Genomic DNA, 17065 nt, shown 5'->3' on the forward strand with positions numbered 1-17065 from the left:
TCTGGTGGTGAGATCTCCCCACAGAAACCCCTGAAGCTGCTGCTTTGTGCCATGACAGACACCTGGAGAAAAGGGAGGACAATTCTGCACGTCTGCACTCAAGGAGAGAGCACATCTCCACACAAACCTCGCATGGCTGAGGTGCTGAACTCGTGCAGAAACCTCCACTCTCCCAGCTGAACTCTGGCTGGCAGCTCACAGAGCTGTTCTGGTGAAACCCCAAGCAGAATCTTTGCTATTTTGACACATCAAACAATTCACATTCAACAAAAGCAAGGGCCTTGGGATGGAGGTACAGCATCTGCTGTGTCAGTCTCTGTCTCACTTTTGGTTTTTGAGTTTTCTAATTAGTTTATGTTCCAATAAATCCTTAATACAAAAACTGCTTTAAAACAATTGAAAATAAAACAAAGAGAAGAATTTAAATTGCTTATGGCTTGCTTTGTATGGCTTCCAGGCATTTGAGCAATTTTGCTAACAAGTATCCGGTAACCTATTTCCAAAGGCCACTAGCAGATAATTATATTTGGTTAATTTACATACTTTCAGTTTATAATCCTAATTAGTTCTCCAACCAGTAGTCCCTAGGCAATATGTAGTCTTACCTCATTTTATTTGCCATCCCTACTGTGCAAGATCTCTTAATTTACAAAAAAATGCTGTTAGGTTTGGTTCAGGGCTTTCCCATTTCAGTGCACATCTAAACCGGGCGATTCCATGCCGCTTTAAACCCTATTTGCAAATAAGTATTTTACATTTTTATAGATTTTTACATCTGGGAGACAGTGTGTAATTCAGGGAAGCTGACCCCAGTTTGACACAGAGCCTGTTTGCATTGCAGAGAGCCAGCCAAATTCTGTATCCAGGGTGTCCCCTTGTCACCTCTGCTGGGATGGAGCTGCCCAGGGATGGGGACTGAGGTGCTGCCATGGCAGGAGCAGGGACAAGGAGCAGCAGGAATGTGCAAGGGGCTGTGGGAGAATCTCCAGGAGCTGCACACACAGATTCTGCTTGAACCTCTCAGCTTGGCAATTCCATGTTCCCTCCTTGTGTATTTAGGGTCTCTCCCTGCATAATTATTTATTATTTATCCTGGGGTCGCTTTTGCTTGAGATTACACTTGATATTAGGCTGAGGAGGCAGCTGGATATGAAGTTTTATACTCCCAGGTTTAAATGAACTTCAAAAACCACTTGGAATGAGCATCCCCAGTGGAAGGAGCACGTCCCCCAGTGCTGATCCCTGCAGGACTCTGAGTACCTGAATCTGTGTCCACCAGGACCAGCCCACCACGCTGCCCCACAGGAGTGGCCGTGGTGGAGGCTGCTGGGTTTTGGGTACAACCCGTGGTAACCCAGGGGACAAAACCTCTGCTGCTGCCTGGAGATTTCTGGAATATCCTTTAGATATCAGCACAATTTCCAGTGTTATCTTTTAAGCACCGGGGTATGTACTACAATGTCATTTTTAGAAAAACTTTTGGATGAAATATTTCCTCTTAGGTATCCAGGGCTGCTTTTAGCTGGGTTCTTTGCTCTGTAATGTCAGGTTTGGATTAATTTTATGGTAATTTCCAATGTTTCCTTGCAAGTAGTAAAAAGACCCCAAATCTCCCTTTTCAACACCTCATTAAGTTCTTTGATAGGGCAATGAGAAGTGGGATGACAACTGAAAAAGGAAAATCCGTGATTTGCAAAAGCTTTTGTTCAGATTTCCAGGATAACTGATGGATTCTGTGAACTGATGCTAATTAATAAATCCTAGTGCTAAAGGAGAGAGGTAATTTTTAACTGTCCAAAATAACAAGTATTTATTGAAGAAAAACTCAAAGCTGTGAGAGTAATTCTTGGCCAATAATTTTATTTCAACATCTTAACGAATGTAGATTTTATACTGTGGATGCTTTGTTATAATTCCTGCATACCACACCGAATTCCCAAACATATTCCTGCTGCTACCCAATGCACAGAATGCTCAGCATTGATGTCACTGGTGCCCAAAGGAACCCCTGCGTGGGAGGTTATTCCAAAGGAGTCTGGTTTTTTTTTTTTGAGGAGCAGCTTGATAATAATTATTCCTCATTAGAACATTTCAAATCTTACTCTAATATTTCCAGGCAGACAAAAGGAGGCTGAGCTGTATTCTCATGCCTGGTTTAAGGATTGTTGCTGCACACTAGTCACAGCTCTGCACATTTGAGTGTGTGGGCTTGAGGAGGGGCAGGATTTTGCTGTGGCTCTCACACCTGCAGTTGGGATGAACAGAACATGGACTCAGGGTGAAGCAGATTTGAGACAGAGATGGAAAAATGTCTTACACTGAAAAAAGTGTGCAAAAAATCTGGTGTTTTCCCCACTGTACCACTGGTGATGGTAACAGCTGGTGCACGTCAGGAGAAATCCCAGCTCTGACAAAGTCAACAGAGAAACCTCTCACAGACTACAGTAGGACTAGCTCTTTATCCTGAAGGAAAAGAATGGTTTGAAGATAAATTTGCAGAGGCTTACTGACAAGATTACACAGGCTGAAGGGGCATTTCCAGGTATACAGAAGCTCACTGTGGAGTGTGGCAGACACATTCCATGGAATTCAGTGCTAGTCCACAGAGGGAGCAGAAAAAAACCGTGGACAAATCTGCTGTTTGCTTCTCCATGACAGACAAAATAGGCACAGGAAGCTGTTAATCTCTCCCCTTCCAACTTTGCACTTCTGTCACTAGGATTGCAATTCTTGCTCATTTGAGTTATGACAGAAAAGTCCAGAATGAAAACTTAGGAGGTTTGGGAGTAAGTTTTCAAGGAAAAAGGGAGAGTGGATGAAGAATCTGGGAGCTGTTAATAATGAACCTACATCACTTAATCCAGAAGAATATTCCAATTTATATCTGAATTCTTAGTCAGAAATAGAAAACACAAAGAGGAATGTGATATCTTATTGACAGCTCTGTTATTTTTTCACCATCTCCTTTAATTTGTATATTTATTTGCTTTAGTTTTTATATGCATTAATTTATATATTGTCTGGTTTTAATGCAAACCCCCACTGAAGGCTGTAGGTGGGTTTTATACAAAGCAAAGCAGGAGAACAGAAGTTCTATTTCTTTCTTACAAGTCACCTTAAACACCTTGTGAGCTGAAGATAAACATTGCTTGATTTTACTCTTGATATTCTTTGTGCTTCTCCCTTGCCTCTTCCCTCACGAAAACCAAAATCCAAATTCCCCCCAAAGTCAGGATGCCAATTATTCCCTCAGGTTTGGCTCCAGTGGCTGTCCAGGCATTTCTGCACCACTGGAGCTATACTGCATAAAATTATATTCTAGGTGGTGAAACCAGAAGGGAATAAAAAGAATTTAAGGTAGTTTGAAATATAAAACAATAATTTATTTTACTTCATTTTACTTGTTAACGTTTGTAGCTAATGATGATTTCATGAAACTGCTTTTATAATTCAATACATTCAAATCTATAAAGCAAACAGTTACTACCATGGGCTTTTCAAATTCCACAAACTGTCTTATATAAACAAATTAGCTGTACATGCACGTTTCTTCAATAGGTTGCAACATTTGCAAACATGCTTTAAAATCCTTTAAAGCTGCATAATAGTCTACTTTGCCTCAGGCTTTTCAGATGAAACCTCTATATTTTCTTCAGAAACCTTAAAGAGAAAAATGTTTAAATGTTGAGCATAACTCTAAAAACTGCTGTTTGATAAATGTTAAATATTACAAGAGAATGATTCTAATTCTGAGTTTAAACCTTGAGCTAAGTATTGATAAACAGCACTCGGTGTAGAAGTGAACAACAGCAAAATAATATCACAAAATATGGTTTCACAAAAAAAAATAAAAATACATATGTGCAGTTGTTCTTGTGGGTTTCTTGCATTCTTCTTTTAGGTAAAGAAAAGCATGGGTACCTTTTAATATGAATATAGTTTAAGCAAATTACCTGTGTAAGTATGGTTAATACATTTCTGATATTTAGACACTTCATGTAAAAGGGAACAAGTAAAAAAAGTACAGTCAGTGTTCCAAAAAGCACTGCTAATATTGCCTTTGAAGGAGATGGGCAAGCTTCCTCTCCACTGCAGAATGGAGATCCTGGCACCCACGGTCGTAGAGTTCAGTATTCGAACTATAAACTCGGTGACTGTATCTTATATACAAAACTCTTGCCACATTGAACGAGGCATTGATTCCTACCCCACTGGTAGTGTTTTATGTACATAATTTAGCACTGGGGATTGATTATACAGTAGTCACTGACAGGAAGGAATTGTACACCCGCGTGCCGTCCGGTGACTTTGTTCCATGGGTTAGCAGTTCTTGGATTGTCATCCAATTGTCAAATATTTTTTTATTTCTCTTCTTCATCATTTTTTTGTGGCTCAGTTCAATGATGTTCATCTCCTTCTTCTCCTCTGCACCTTGCTGCTCCTTTAAGCACTCTAACCTGCTCTGCATCATGAACTCCCGCCGCCTCCTCTGCTCCTTGGCTTTCACCAGGTGCTGCTTCCTCTCCTCCTTGCTCCAGTACCGGCCCATCTTCATCTCACTGATGGCATCGTCATCCGTGGTCATCCCACTGCGCTCCTCCTTGATCTTTATGGCCCGTTCCCTCAGCAGCCTGTCCCTCACCGGCCTCTTGGTGATGTAGCGCGTCCCGTCGCTCCTGACCTTGACCTTCCACTCCATCCTGGGCTCGCTCTGGCCCGAGGCCAAGTCCTTGCACATACTCACCAGGCTCATCTGGCTCTGTGCGTATTCCACGGCGGATTTCTGCTGGATCAGCTGCATGTAGCTCTGGTAGTGCTGGGCGTGGGCAGGGATGTGAGCGTGTTTGTAGGGAGAGTGGTGGTAGGGGGACACGTAGGAGGAGCCCGAGGCTTTCTGCCCTTGAGTTGGGCTTTTGCTGCCATCGCTGCCTTTCCTCTCCTTGCTCTCCAGCTGCTTGCCAAGGTCAGGATCTTTAGTGGAGGCGTGGCATTTACCAGCGCTGGATTCATGGCTCTCCGAGCCAGCAAACAAATTCTTCTGGGAGACATTATACGCCACTGCCCCCTCGTTTCCTTGACAGTTAATGCCTTCTGCAGTTCTGCGCAGGGAATTGTCAGGGGAGATCTCCAGCGTCAGCGGAGTGCTCCGGCAGCTCTCGCCCGTGTTGTAGGCACTCGAGCTGTCCTTGTCGGACTTCTCGGGCAGCTCGGTGATGTCCGAGAGCTCGTGCCTGCGGACGTCGATGCTCGTGTTGTAGTTTCGGAAGCCGCTGTTGTGCAGCATCCAGGGCTCCCGGTACTGCTCCTTCAGCTGCTGCATTTTGTGCGCCCTGACGATGTTGAGGCACTCCAGCTCGATGTTGCGCAGCTCCTCGTTGAGCATCTCCAGCTCTCTGTCGACGCTCTCTTGGTCGCTTTTGCTCATCTCCAGGGTGCTGTTATGGTAGTACAGACCGTAGGGGTTGGCAGACTTCACCTGGCACTTCAGCTCCAGCAGCTCCCGGAACCGCTCGCACTCGTCCACAGGGATGCCGAGGAAGTCGACGTCGGTGCAGTCAGCTGAGATGAACGACTCGTTGCTGAACTGCATGTCCCCGCTTCCCAGGGTGTCGTGGCTGTAGGTCAGCTTCTTCTGGCTCCCCAGAGTGTTGGAGGAGGTGGTGTGATCGTCCCCGTTGTTCTCCTGCTCGGAGCTCTCGTCGTTGCGCGTGCTGTCGTCCGTGCGCCCCACGCCGCTGTCCTTCTCGTGCTGGTTGGACAAAATAGTGGCTGTGTCTGTGGTACCTCCATCCTCCTCGTGCTTCTTCTAACAACAGAAACAGCAGGACACAAAGAAAAATTATTGCAAGTGCGTGAAATATGTTTATTTTTAAATAGTTCTCCTAATCCATCACTTTTTATGCTTTCTGAGTCTTATATGGAAGGATTATTGTTAAGAACTCAGAGAAAAGGTGAGCAAGCCCACAGCCTGCTGTGGATGTCCTTTTCAGAAGAACCTGAGGTCTGATTTTCACCTATGCAGCAACAGTGGTAGATGCCACATTTTCAAAATGTTTCTTCTCCCACTTGGGTGCACAACGCTATCCAGTTCTGCTGCAGTGCCAAAGTGAGAGCATGACTGTTCACAACATGGGGATGGCACAGAGGATGTAGAGCTCTAGAAAAATTTAGAAAAAAAAATCTAGGCAAAAACTGAGAAGGAGCTTTAATCATAGCAGAATGATGGAGAACATAAGCCTGTATCTATGGCCCTGCATAAAATTTGTAATGTAAAAACTTTTTCTTTGCCTTTTTCCCCTTGTATAGATCTTACTTCAGTCATTTGCCTGAGTTGTCCATTTGGGTTTGCAGTTTGTTTGCAGTCTGTGCATGCACATCAAACAGGAGATTCTGTAAATCAGCTCCCTGCCTGCTCTATCCACCACACACCCAGTTACTCCTCTCAGTGACCACAGTGACAGGGGATCTCCAAGAATTGTGATCATGTTGTTGTAAGGGGCAAAGCACAAAGGGTACTATTTTAAAACATCTTGGTCCCTGAGATGAAGCTGTGGACAGTCAGGTAATATCTTGATTTTACAGAAAGCCCTTTTGCCTTGATCTTAGTGTCACTCGAGACACCAAGTGTATTCAGCCAAGCTCAATATTGACTAGTGAGTGCAGTGGGAAGTTTGACAGCCCTGCACACCAGAAGGGCAGTACCTGCTGAAGCATGCTGGCAGTAAATTGCATTGCCTGGTGGTGCTGTTCCTCTAACATGTCCATGTGCAAGTCATCCAGAAAATCGTTTCTGTCATCATCCATCCATCCTTCATCCAGCTGTGTGGAAAGGGAGGGGAAAAAACAAACCAATTGTTGTCAAAAGACTGAAGACTGACATAAATTATGGCTTTTCTTTGTGAACAGTGGTTGGGAAATCTCAGGAGATTCCCTTCTGTGACAGTGCTGACGTGTCTTGGGAAGGAGCCTGTCCCTGTGCTAAATGTGGGTATTGACTGTGCCACCTCCTCCCACAGCTGCCTCCATCTCCAGGAGCAGGGTTTTTATCTTCAATAGCCCTCTACATATGAAAAAGCTCAGTCTTTTGATCCGTGGAAATACTTTAAGAGTTGAGGCAGTTTTGGTTTGTGCACAACTTGATTAGGATGTATAAAAACAGTCCAGAGCCCAGAGCTCAAACACGCCTCTTGTGAGGCAGCATCAAGGGCCAGAAGGAAAATCTGGCTGGGGTCTGTAGGACATTTTTACTCCCATTCCCGATTATCCCCAAGGGAGAGATCAGAAATCTCCAGGCTAAGAGAACAGTGATGACCCTGACCCCGTGTCTCCAGGTGCACTGGCAAGGGCTGCTCTCCCAGCACTGGAGCAGAGACAGATCAAACAATGGTGCTCCAGGCTGTTTGTTCAACACCTTTGTTGTGCTAATCCCTGCTCTACAAAGGGATCTGGTTCAACCTTTTATTGCAGCTCAGGAGGCTTCTTGACAGTATTCAAGTACTTTAAGAGACGGTGTGTGAAGGGCTAAATAATAGGTGTTTTAATGAATGAATAATCAATAGCAATAGGAATTAGAGTTCAGCGTGTTCTTCAAAACTGGCTCAAAACCATTCATAATACCTTGCACTGATGTTTGTAATAGCATTGCAGCACATATAAATCACCAAATGTCTTAGAAATTGAATTTTAATATAAAATATATATGTAAGTACCGTGACTGTTGAATTCCATTATTTTAGACCATATATATATGTGCAGTCAAAGTGTATAACATGGTTTTTGTAGATCTGGTAGATTTAGACAGGTTAAACAATTTGAAAGAGCTTCTTTCCACAAAACAGCAACTGTTTTAATGAAGACTCAAGCAAGGGTTTTTTGTTGCTGCCGTACCTGAATTTCTGGTCTTGCCACAAGTAAGGAGATATTCTTGCTCTCCTCACTGGAGAGAAGCGCCACAGCTTCCTCTCGGTTCTGCACCTCGATGCCATTGATCTTTAAAGAGAAAAACACCACCATGAAGTGTTTTGAAGTGTTTTCCCAGGGCCAGCTGGGCGCTGCTGTGCCGAGCTCCATGGGGACGCTTGGCTGGATGGATCCACGCGCACATCCTCAGCCTTGTGCGAAGTGCTGGGCGAGTGTGATGGTTGGGACATGTGAGGCTGCTCCATCCTCCTGCACAGCACCTGCAGAGCCTTGTTAGGAGGGCAGGAAGGGGAATTCTGGGCTTTTGGACACTCCCCACACGTACCTGGATAATGCGATCTCCTTCTCGGAGCCGCCCGTCCTTCGCGGCGATGCTGTTGGGGTCGATCTGCAAAGTAAGAGAATTCTGAGTGTTCTGCAGGTTTGGGAGCTCAGTATTTACTTCCCTGAATTTCCTGAGTGGTGCATTTTAATGGAAGGTTTTAGGTTTAATTATGGGTTTCTTTCCCCAAACTGGTGCAATTAATTTGAAGTGGCTCTGCATGGTGAAGAAATGTTGCTGTGTAAAATGCTATTTTTTTCACGGAGAGGGACAAAGAGAGACAAATGGGCCCCAGATGCTTGCAAATATAAACATGTGGGTGTTTTTATAATTTATATAGTTTCAGGAATAATCAAGAATAAAAATTAAAGGGGGAATATATGAAAATACTCTGAAGGCATCATCAGAAACTGAACATTGTTAATATAATGAAATTTGACTTCAGTGGGAGCAGGAGTGCACTCAGTTTGGAAAAAAGGAAAATAATTAGATTTCTTCCAATTACTGCATTTTGGCTGTTTATCCAACATGGAACAAACAGAGGATGAATGCCTTAACTGCCCAACAGTGCAGCTGAAAAGACAAATAGATGGTATCTTATGGAAAGCAGCTCAATCTTACCTCACTCACATAAATACCCATGTCATCTTCATCATCTGTTCTGTAACAGACAGTGAGGCCAAGCTTGTCCTGGCTGTTCACTCTGTGTAAATCCACTTCCTGAGGTTTTTAAAAAAAGGAAAATACATTGTCAGTGAGACACTGGTGACTGATGGAAGCAATTTTTCAAATGCAATGAAAATATTTTGCTTAAGTGATATAGTGGATGTCTTTTCATTTCACTTGTAGACGAGGTTAACTTACTGAGCAAAACGTGATTATATGCAGACAATCAATACCTGGGACATTTCTGACCCTTCAATCAATAGGAAGTCATTTTGAAAATAGACCTTTTATTGATCTTAAGGAAGAAAAATTACCTATATTTCATGTAGTGGTAAGACTTCAAAGGCTAAAATACTTATAAAACATGATTTCAATATTTGTCACAGCTGATACATATTTCCTAATAAGCAGGGTAAATTCTCTGGCTTTTCAGAAAAAACCTATAATACTTCATTAGTTTAAATTGTATAATTTTCATGAAATCATATAATAAACTTCTCAAAAGTGTGACTGAAGATCAATATATTGTCAGCAAAGCATTTGGAATTGGTAATAGAAACATAATAAGCATTTCAGTATCTTGCAACTGTTTGGTTTCAGCAGGTCATGGTGGTCTTGTTAATCTCAGAGACATTTAACCCATCTTAAAAATGGATGTTCTTCCTCTATGCTTTTTTTTCCCACGAGGAATTCCTGAGGGTTATTTTTTTTTTTAAAGGGTGTGTTTGCCACTGCTGTGTGACACTGGTTGGGAGGAAGGGCTGTAAACCCATGGAGATACCCCCAGGCTGTGGGATGTTCCTGGACCATCCCTGTGGCATCTTTCAGTCCTGCCTTCTTGCTCCTGAGGGATATCCTGGGGGGTTTAAGGTGTTTAAACAACTTATTGTGACTGCTGTGCTGGTCCTGAGGATGCTGCCGTGGGGAGGAAGGATTTTGATGTGCAGACAGAGATGTGAAAGCACCTGGAGATGTTTTTACTTCCTCAGGTGAGGGGAGTGAGCGAGGCTTGGCAAGGTCCCTCTCCTCCTCAGGCCAGGCAGGACAGAGGCAGATCTGGGCTCTGGTGCAGAGGGAAAAGGGAGCAGGCAAAGGGACACAGTGGGATCCAGGGGTGTCCCAGCCCCAGGGCAGACCCTGCCCCCTGCATCTGTGCCTGGACCTGCCATTCCACAGGAAAAGTCCTGGTAACGCAGCTCCTTATTTCTGACATCTCTCTCTGTTCCTGTGCCATTTGGAAGGGGCAAGGCAATAAAACAAGCTGATATGAATAATTTATTGGTGTGTCTAGCTGACAGCTGCCAAGATCAGCAATCTCATGTTATTTACTTGTCAACATGTGTAATTTCTTTTTTTTTCCCCCCTAAAGAAGCGTAGCTGTAAATGTCAGTGACATTTCAGCTGGTATTTAAGTGGTTTCAATCAATAGTATCCATGGTGAACTGCTGTGCTTTTCCCCCCCCTCTTTTGTTACTTAAAGGTTTGAACACAATGCTTTAATAGCGGGGTTTTCTTCAGATTTCCAAAGCTTTGGAGCTTTCTAGAGAGGAGATGGAGATTCTGCAGAAGAAAGATGAGACAAAGTGGATTCAGTTCTGATCTCAGCTGATCCTCCAGGATGCCACTGCAGTCAGTGGGTTTATGCTGCATTTAGCCTTGGGGTGAGGTGGGAATTTGTGGATTGAGCCTCATTCAGGCCTAGAATCCCATATTCCCTGTATACTTTAACAAAAAAGTTTCATTACCTTCAGGACTGCTTTTTATATATTTTATTGATTTGAAAGCGTGGCAGGAAATTTATGCTGTGGCTCTGCCTGCCATGCTGGCAGTGAAAAAAAAAATTATAATGTTAAAAAACCCCCACAAAAAACAAACAGAAAAATATGGTGACTTTGGTCATTGCTTAAATAGATCCTGTGTAACTACAAACTCTTGGAGTGGAAGGACAGGAGGGAGCAAGGTGTTATTTTCTCTCCTACTTACCACATGTTTTGACTATCAATAGGTTGTTTCCACTGTTTCCAACAGTGCACAACTATAAAGGGTATCATCATTAATAATAAAGTATGGGTTTATATTAAAATTGTTCCATCTGAGATGTCACCTGTGATACACTGGAAGGTAATAAATCATCTGGTAAAATTAAATAATATCTCTTTGGAAAGGAAAAGGACTATCTGTTGTTTTAAAATGCACTCAGAAATAGAGCAGAAAAAAAAGCTAGAGCAGAAAAAAATTTATAGAGCAGGTGTTCAGAACCTGAATTTTTATGAGTAATTAGTTGACAGACTTACTCTTGGGTACAATCCCTCTAGTCTTTGGTAGGAAGAGAGAAAGTGGATTTGATGCTACCCAAATATGATAATTTTATGAACTTAAACATAGGAGCAGCTGCTTTCCATGGGTCTTTGCATGAGTGAAGTTTTAATATAATCATAAAGGTTTGAAATATTTGAGAGATAAAAGTGTGTAATTCCAGTTGGAGTTGAAGAATCAACACCAGAGTCTTCAAAGCAAAGGTTATTTTCCATATTCAGAGGCAAGTCTGTGTAATGCAGAGATACATGAAAGGGGAAAATAGAAAACTGGCACCTGCAAGTACAGGTATTATGGCAGCTTGAGTGATTGTACCAGGAATTAATTAAACAGAGGAAAATTAATATGGGCCTGGAGAACTTTAAAGGTGTAAGTTCCTGTGTTTGCAATGCCACAGGGCTTGCCATTTCTTACAGATTTGTCTCAGGGGCTGAATTCCTGGGCAGTGGAAGGGACACACTGAGGTTATTCCACACCTGCAGCTGGCAGGCAGAGGTGCTGCCCACAGAGTGTGGGAATGTTGGGGCTGGGTTAGGATGAGAAATGTGAAAATTCTGTCTATGAGCATTTTTACACTCGCAGATAATTCAAATCTGCTTCTTCAGATCAGGTAAAAGTGACATTTTGAGAGATGTTCAAAGGAGGATTTGGATGCTCTTTCAAAATAGTCTGTGCAAGAGAAGTGTCTGAAAGATTATTGGCTCCTCATCAAATGCAGAGCCAAGGAGGACTCAGAGCTGGTTGCTGAAATCCATCTGGCATTTGCAGCAAGACAAGAAGAAATGAACGTGCCCTGTGACATTATACCTGCAACCACTCGTCATAATGAATTAGGAGCAAGTGATAATAGTAAATTAACCTCTCTAAGCTCAGAAGATCCTTCATTTGCAGAGGATTATTGAATTATTGTACTGCTGATTTAGAATTATGGCCTGCCTGCAAATTTATAAAAATCAGAGTCCTTTCTCTAACAAGACAGAGATGAGCAGTAGAGATCTGAAATGACAGATGGGTAAAAATAGTTCAGTCACTCAGAAAGCTTCATCCACAGCTTGCATGGCAAGTGCTCTGTCCTTCTCCCTCTTTCTGTAAGATGTGGTGGTTTTTTCCTGTGCTGACCTCTGCCATACCTGACCAGCAGGGTCCCCTTTTTTGTTATTCCATTAATAGGTTTCATGCAGAAAAGCAAGTCAGGGAAATAAATATAAAGAGCTATTTCCTTTTATACTGCACAAGGCCTTCTTGCTACTTTTTGGCAACTGACCCTGCCACAGCAGGAGGAAAAATCTTGTTCATGCATTCTTGAACCTAAGAAAAGTAATCTTTAAATTTGTGTTTTCATATCAAAGTGGTTTTCAACACAGGTAAATGGAAGAAAATCCCACCCCTTCCCTTTTCAAAGGAGAAAATGGTATCAACCAGATTTTCTTTCCAAAATTCCCTGCCCTAGAGAAGCTGAAATCTACCTGGAGGTTTCTGTGGCAGCCCAGCTCTGTGATGGGAATTCCCTGCCAGACCACAGAGGCTGGACCAGCTTTAGTCACCAGTGGTGCTGGGGAAGGCAGAAGGAAAGTGCTTCTCACCCCGATGCAAAGAGGTTTGGGGTGCCTCAGTAAGATAACTTGGAGGATGGCCAGGCTCTCTGCCAAGCAGATGGGCAGAGCTCCATCATCCAGACCTTTCTCACACAGCACGGGGCGTCAAGGCCAGGCTGAAAACCTCCAGAGAGCCCAGGGAGGACAACTTGCCCTGCTGGCTTGTGAGCCAGATGAAATGTTTTACCACTTCTGCGTTTGTTCCAAACAGAGAACATACAAATATTTGTGTTAGAAAGTACAGCTGTGAAGCTTTTTAAACCTTTACATATTCAATCACTGCCTGAAGCAGGCCTGCTCGGGCTGCAGCTCTTTGTATTCCGAGACACAGCAATGCCTTGAGAAGCTCCTGATCAGTGCAGCTCCCTGCAGAGCTGGAGTTTTCATAGAGAAGAAATATATTCACATAAAAGATGCTTTGAAATGCTTTGCAAACCAGGATGGAATAAAAATTGCAGAGTGCCTGTGATGGAGCCTTCCAATTCTCATGTTCAGAGAGTCGCCTCTCGCCTCCCTTGCAAACAGATTATTGGAGAAGTAAAAGAAAAGTTTCAACTGAAGTAGCAAAGTACAGCAAAAGGGAGAGCTTGAAACTCTGGTACTCAGCTTTTACTTGTGGTTTCCTAAAAGCAGTGGAGCATTAGTTTCAGAACTTGAAGCACGTTTTTGTGTGCTCAGTGTTGATCTTTTGCCGGTCAGCTGTTGTGGTTTCATGCTGGGAACACTGGGAGCTGTGCACTGGGTGGGCAAAAAGCTCTTTGAACAGATTTGGTGTCCTCCTTCAGTCTTTTGACAAGAGTGCTTCATTTCTGTCCAAGACTGAGTGAGAGTGTCAGAGGGAAATTTCTCAGCAGTAGCAAACATTTAATGCAATTTTCATCTCCAAGCCTCACTGACTCTCAACTAACCATTCAGTTGAGTTCAGTTCTTTTCTTGGAAAGCCTACATACAAGCTGCATATTGGGAAGGGTGAAGACAGAAAGGCAAATGGGAGGGAACAGGCCCCTTTTTGATGTAGAATGTTCTCCTTTGTAATGTGAGAAAGTTCCACTGAGAGAGCCCTCGCTTGGGCTGTGTCTGACAGCTGGACAGACTTGTTTGAATAAACATATTAATGCATAACACTGCTGGGGAATCCTGGAGTGACATTATTCTTCCTTTATGAGCCTGAAATGACTTCTAGCTGGGCCTCCGTGAAGAATGAATGTACTTTTAATTTATAATAAAGTAGGAGTTCACAATTTAGTTCCTCTTTACTTGCGGCATGGCAACTTCAAAAGAAAAGGAATGGTATTTATTTATTTTTGTAGCAGAGAATACATGGCAGTTACCTCTGAGTCATCAATTTTAAGACAAATGTTGAGATAAAACCGAGAATGCAATTTTGGCACCTCAGCAATACTGCCAGCATAAATTCCTTCCTATGGATATTTACATTGGAGGTTTGTTGGGAACTTGGCTATTTCACCTTTTTTGTCTTGTTTGCTTGTTACAAATCACTAACCAGTCAGTTATAGACCATAAAAGTTTAGATGAGGAGCTTCTGATTTAAATTCAAAGCACATTTTATAGACATAGAAACCCAGAAGGCTGACTTGATGGCTTTCTTACTTTCGACATTCCTGCTGCAGTCAATGAAACAGTGCCTTTGTGGTCTTTTAAAACATATCTATCAAAAGGCAAACAAAAAAGCAACCAGCCAGTTGAGTCCCTGTTAGCACTTTGACCTTACCATTGATCATAGTCTTTACAATTTGAACAGGAATCTTTAGAGGTTTTTAAGAAATACTATTAGGCCACAGAGACTTTCCTAATGCTCATCTGCCTGTATACTGAGCTGATCACCTTTGGCCATCAAGTGCTATATCAATGTCAGAATTATTAATGTTGTGGTTTAAGGCATATTAAGGTTTGGCTACTGGAGTGCGTGTGTTTAAACTGTTTTCAGCTCAACTGGTTGACCTTCTAATGGAAACATTATAATTTATCTGCAATATTAGATTTCCTAATAGGTAGATTTTGGAAAGATACCGGTAGAAAACACTGACTTGTTCTACATTTTCCTTTGAGACTGAAAACTTTATTGTATTTGTTTTTATTTAAGAGGAAAAAAAAAAAAAAGAAGGCCCTTGTTTGAAAAGTAAGGCCTTGAAGTCTGCTAAGTAGCATTTGTTTTACTGGCACTTTGAATTTATCCTGCCTTTGATTTATGTTTGTATACAGAGATGAATTGCTACCAGATCTGCAGAATTTGAGAACAGCTTGCAAACTTTTTATGGGGTTTTAGTCCTTGATCCTGCAAACACTTTTATAGAAGGAAACAACCTGGTGCTCATAGAATGACTGAACTCTGCTCCCACTGAAGCTGTTGATAAATCCACCATGATTTCAGCAGAATTTCAGGCAGGTCAGCACTGCTTGCTTTGACAAGGGTGTTAGCAGGACCAGGATGTAAGAAATCAGAAGTGCAAGCTAGTTATAAAATATTCTCTTACTCATGATCTTGGATGGATCAGCTGGGTCAGGCATTGCTGGCAGTATTTAGAACTATTGGGATATTTTGCTACTATTTATTACAAGTAATTAAAAACACTTCACTGGGTCAGTAGTGCTTAAGGGTCTTGCAGAACCCCACAGTTTCTGTGCTGCACCTTGAATGGCAGATTATTAAAATTAGGAATGGGAAAACTGAAGATGAACTTCTGATGGGATATACAAGCACTAAAACCAAAAGTGATTTTTAAAGATTTGGCAGGGAAAAGGGTTTGCATACCTTCATGAGTAGTTCAACTTTCATTATCTGTAATTTCAAATGTATACATATGTCATTTAAGTAATGAAAAAGGGAGGAACAGCTTACTTTAGCGGCAAATCTATCCTGGCCTTGTCTTGTAAAGTTAATATACTTCAAAATTATATGATCAAGAACATCTGTTTCTCAGCCAGGAAATATTTAAGGGAAACTCACAAATTTTTACTGTGGTTGTGTGGAAGAGGTCCTGCCACTCAGCAGAGCCTTTCAGATTTTCAGAAAGCCTAAATCAGCACACTTATACAGAATTTAATTAAAAGAATCAATTACTTCATTATTCATGTTAAGTTGTTAGCTGAAGATCATCAGTGCCTGGCTCACAGCTCAATGGAGTGATAAAGGTATCAGCAACTGGTGAACAATGTTATCACAAATATCTGCTTTGAAAAGTCTTTTCACTTTATACAAATCAAAGACCTTGAGGTGTGTATGGAAAGGAAATAGTTACTCTAATAGTACCTCTAATTCCAACTCATCCCGGTCCATTTCTTGATGAATTCCTCCCATGTAGTCATTTGGGTCATAGTATTCATGCACAGCTGGATGGCTGGAAAAAAAAGGTATTTTTTAGGACAGCACTCAGGACTTTAGTGGAACTTGTTAATGCATTCCAAGCTTGTAGGGGAGATGATGGACTAACCCCCACACCGAGGAGCTGCATGTGGTTAATTCTATGAGCTACACCACTTATCCCAGTTAGTGTTTTAAATGAAAATTCCATGTATTGAAGGAGGGCAGCCTGCTGCTTTTTACTGCTTGAGCTCTCCCACACTTCCACCGCCTTTACTTTGGAAGTTGTAAGCAGTGTGAGCTCTTGTGATCGCTGTTTTCTGTGCTGGATTGTTTTATCTGCAGTGAAAGTAAACTCCCTTTAATTCTCTGTTAACTAGATACATTCTGAGGCTATTTATGTAACAGCATCTGCTAATTGGCTAGCAGAGTCAAGTTGTTAGAGATTAATGTGAATGGAATTGGGAGAAGTGAGAGGAAACACTAGGAAATAATGACTGCTTTCACACGGTGGGTGACAGCACACCCTGGGAGCTGAGTGTGGACCATGAGAAGGGCTGAGAGGGAGCACCAACACCTCCATCTCACTGGTGATCCAGCAGCTGGGATCTGTCTAATGGCTGAGGAACAATACGAAGTTGAGAGGGCTAAGCTGGAATAATGCAGGCATGTTGAGACCTAAATTGTGGAATGATTAAATCATGGAAGAGTTTGGGGTGGAAGGCACCTCAAGGAAAATCTTGTTCCACCCCTGCCATGGGCAGGGACACCTTCCACTAGACCAGGTTGCTCCAGCCTGGCCTTGGACACTTCCAGGGATGGGGCAGCCACAGCTTCTCTGTGCACCCTATGCCAGGGCCTCACCACCCTTACAGGGAAGATTTTTTTTCCCTAAATGATTCACCAGGAATTAATCTTTGGCAT

General features: G+C 42.5%; 1 protein-coding gene across 2 annotated transcripts in view; it reads right to left on the reverse strand.

Annotated features, from left to right (window-relative positions):
- Positions 1–3361: 3361 nt before the first annotated feature.
- Positions 3362–17065, reverse strand: part of PDZRN3 (PDZ domain containing ring finger 3) — a 129728-nt gene continuing 116024 nt past the window's right edge. For both annotated transcript variants that reach the window (XM_058845228.1, XM_058845229.1), the window contains 6 exons: positions 16091–16178; positions 8864–8962; positions 8246–8308; positions 7888–7989; positions 6703–6819; positions 3362–5806 (listed from right to left, as the gene is read on the reverse strand). In XM_058845228.1, coding sequence (XP_058701211.1) covers positions 4253–5806; positions 6703–6819; positions 7888–7989; positions 8246–8308; positions 8864–8962; positions 16091–16178 — 2023 coding nt within the window. In that variant the 3' untranslated portion in view covers positions 3362–4252. The remainder of the gene's footprint in view (positions 5807–6702; positions 6820–7887; positions 7990–8245; positions 8309–8863; positions 8963–16090; positions 16179–17065) is intronic.

Source organism: Poecile atricapillus, chromosome 9 (assembly GCF_030490865.1).
Source record: "Poecile atricapillus isolate bPoeAtr1 chromosome 9, bPoeAtr1.hap1, whole genome shotgun sequence".
NCBI classification, from domain to species: domain Eukaryota; kingdom Metazoa; phylum Chordata; class Aves; order Passeriformes; family Paridae; genus Poecile; species Poecile atricapillus.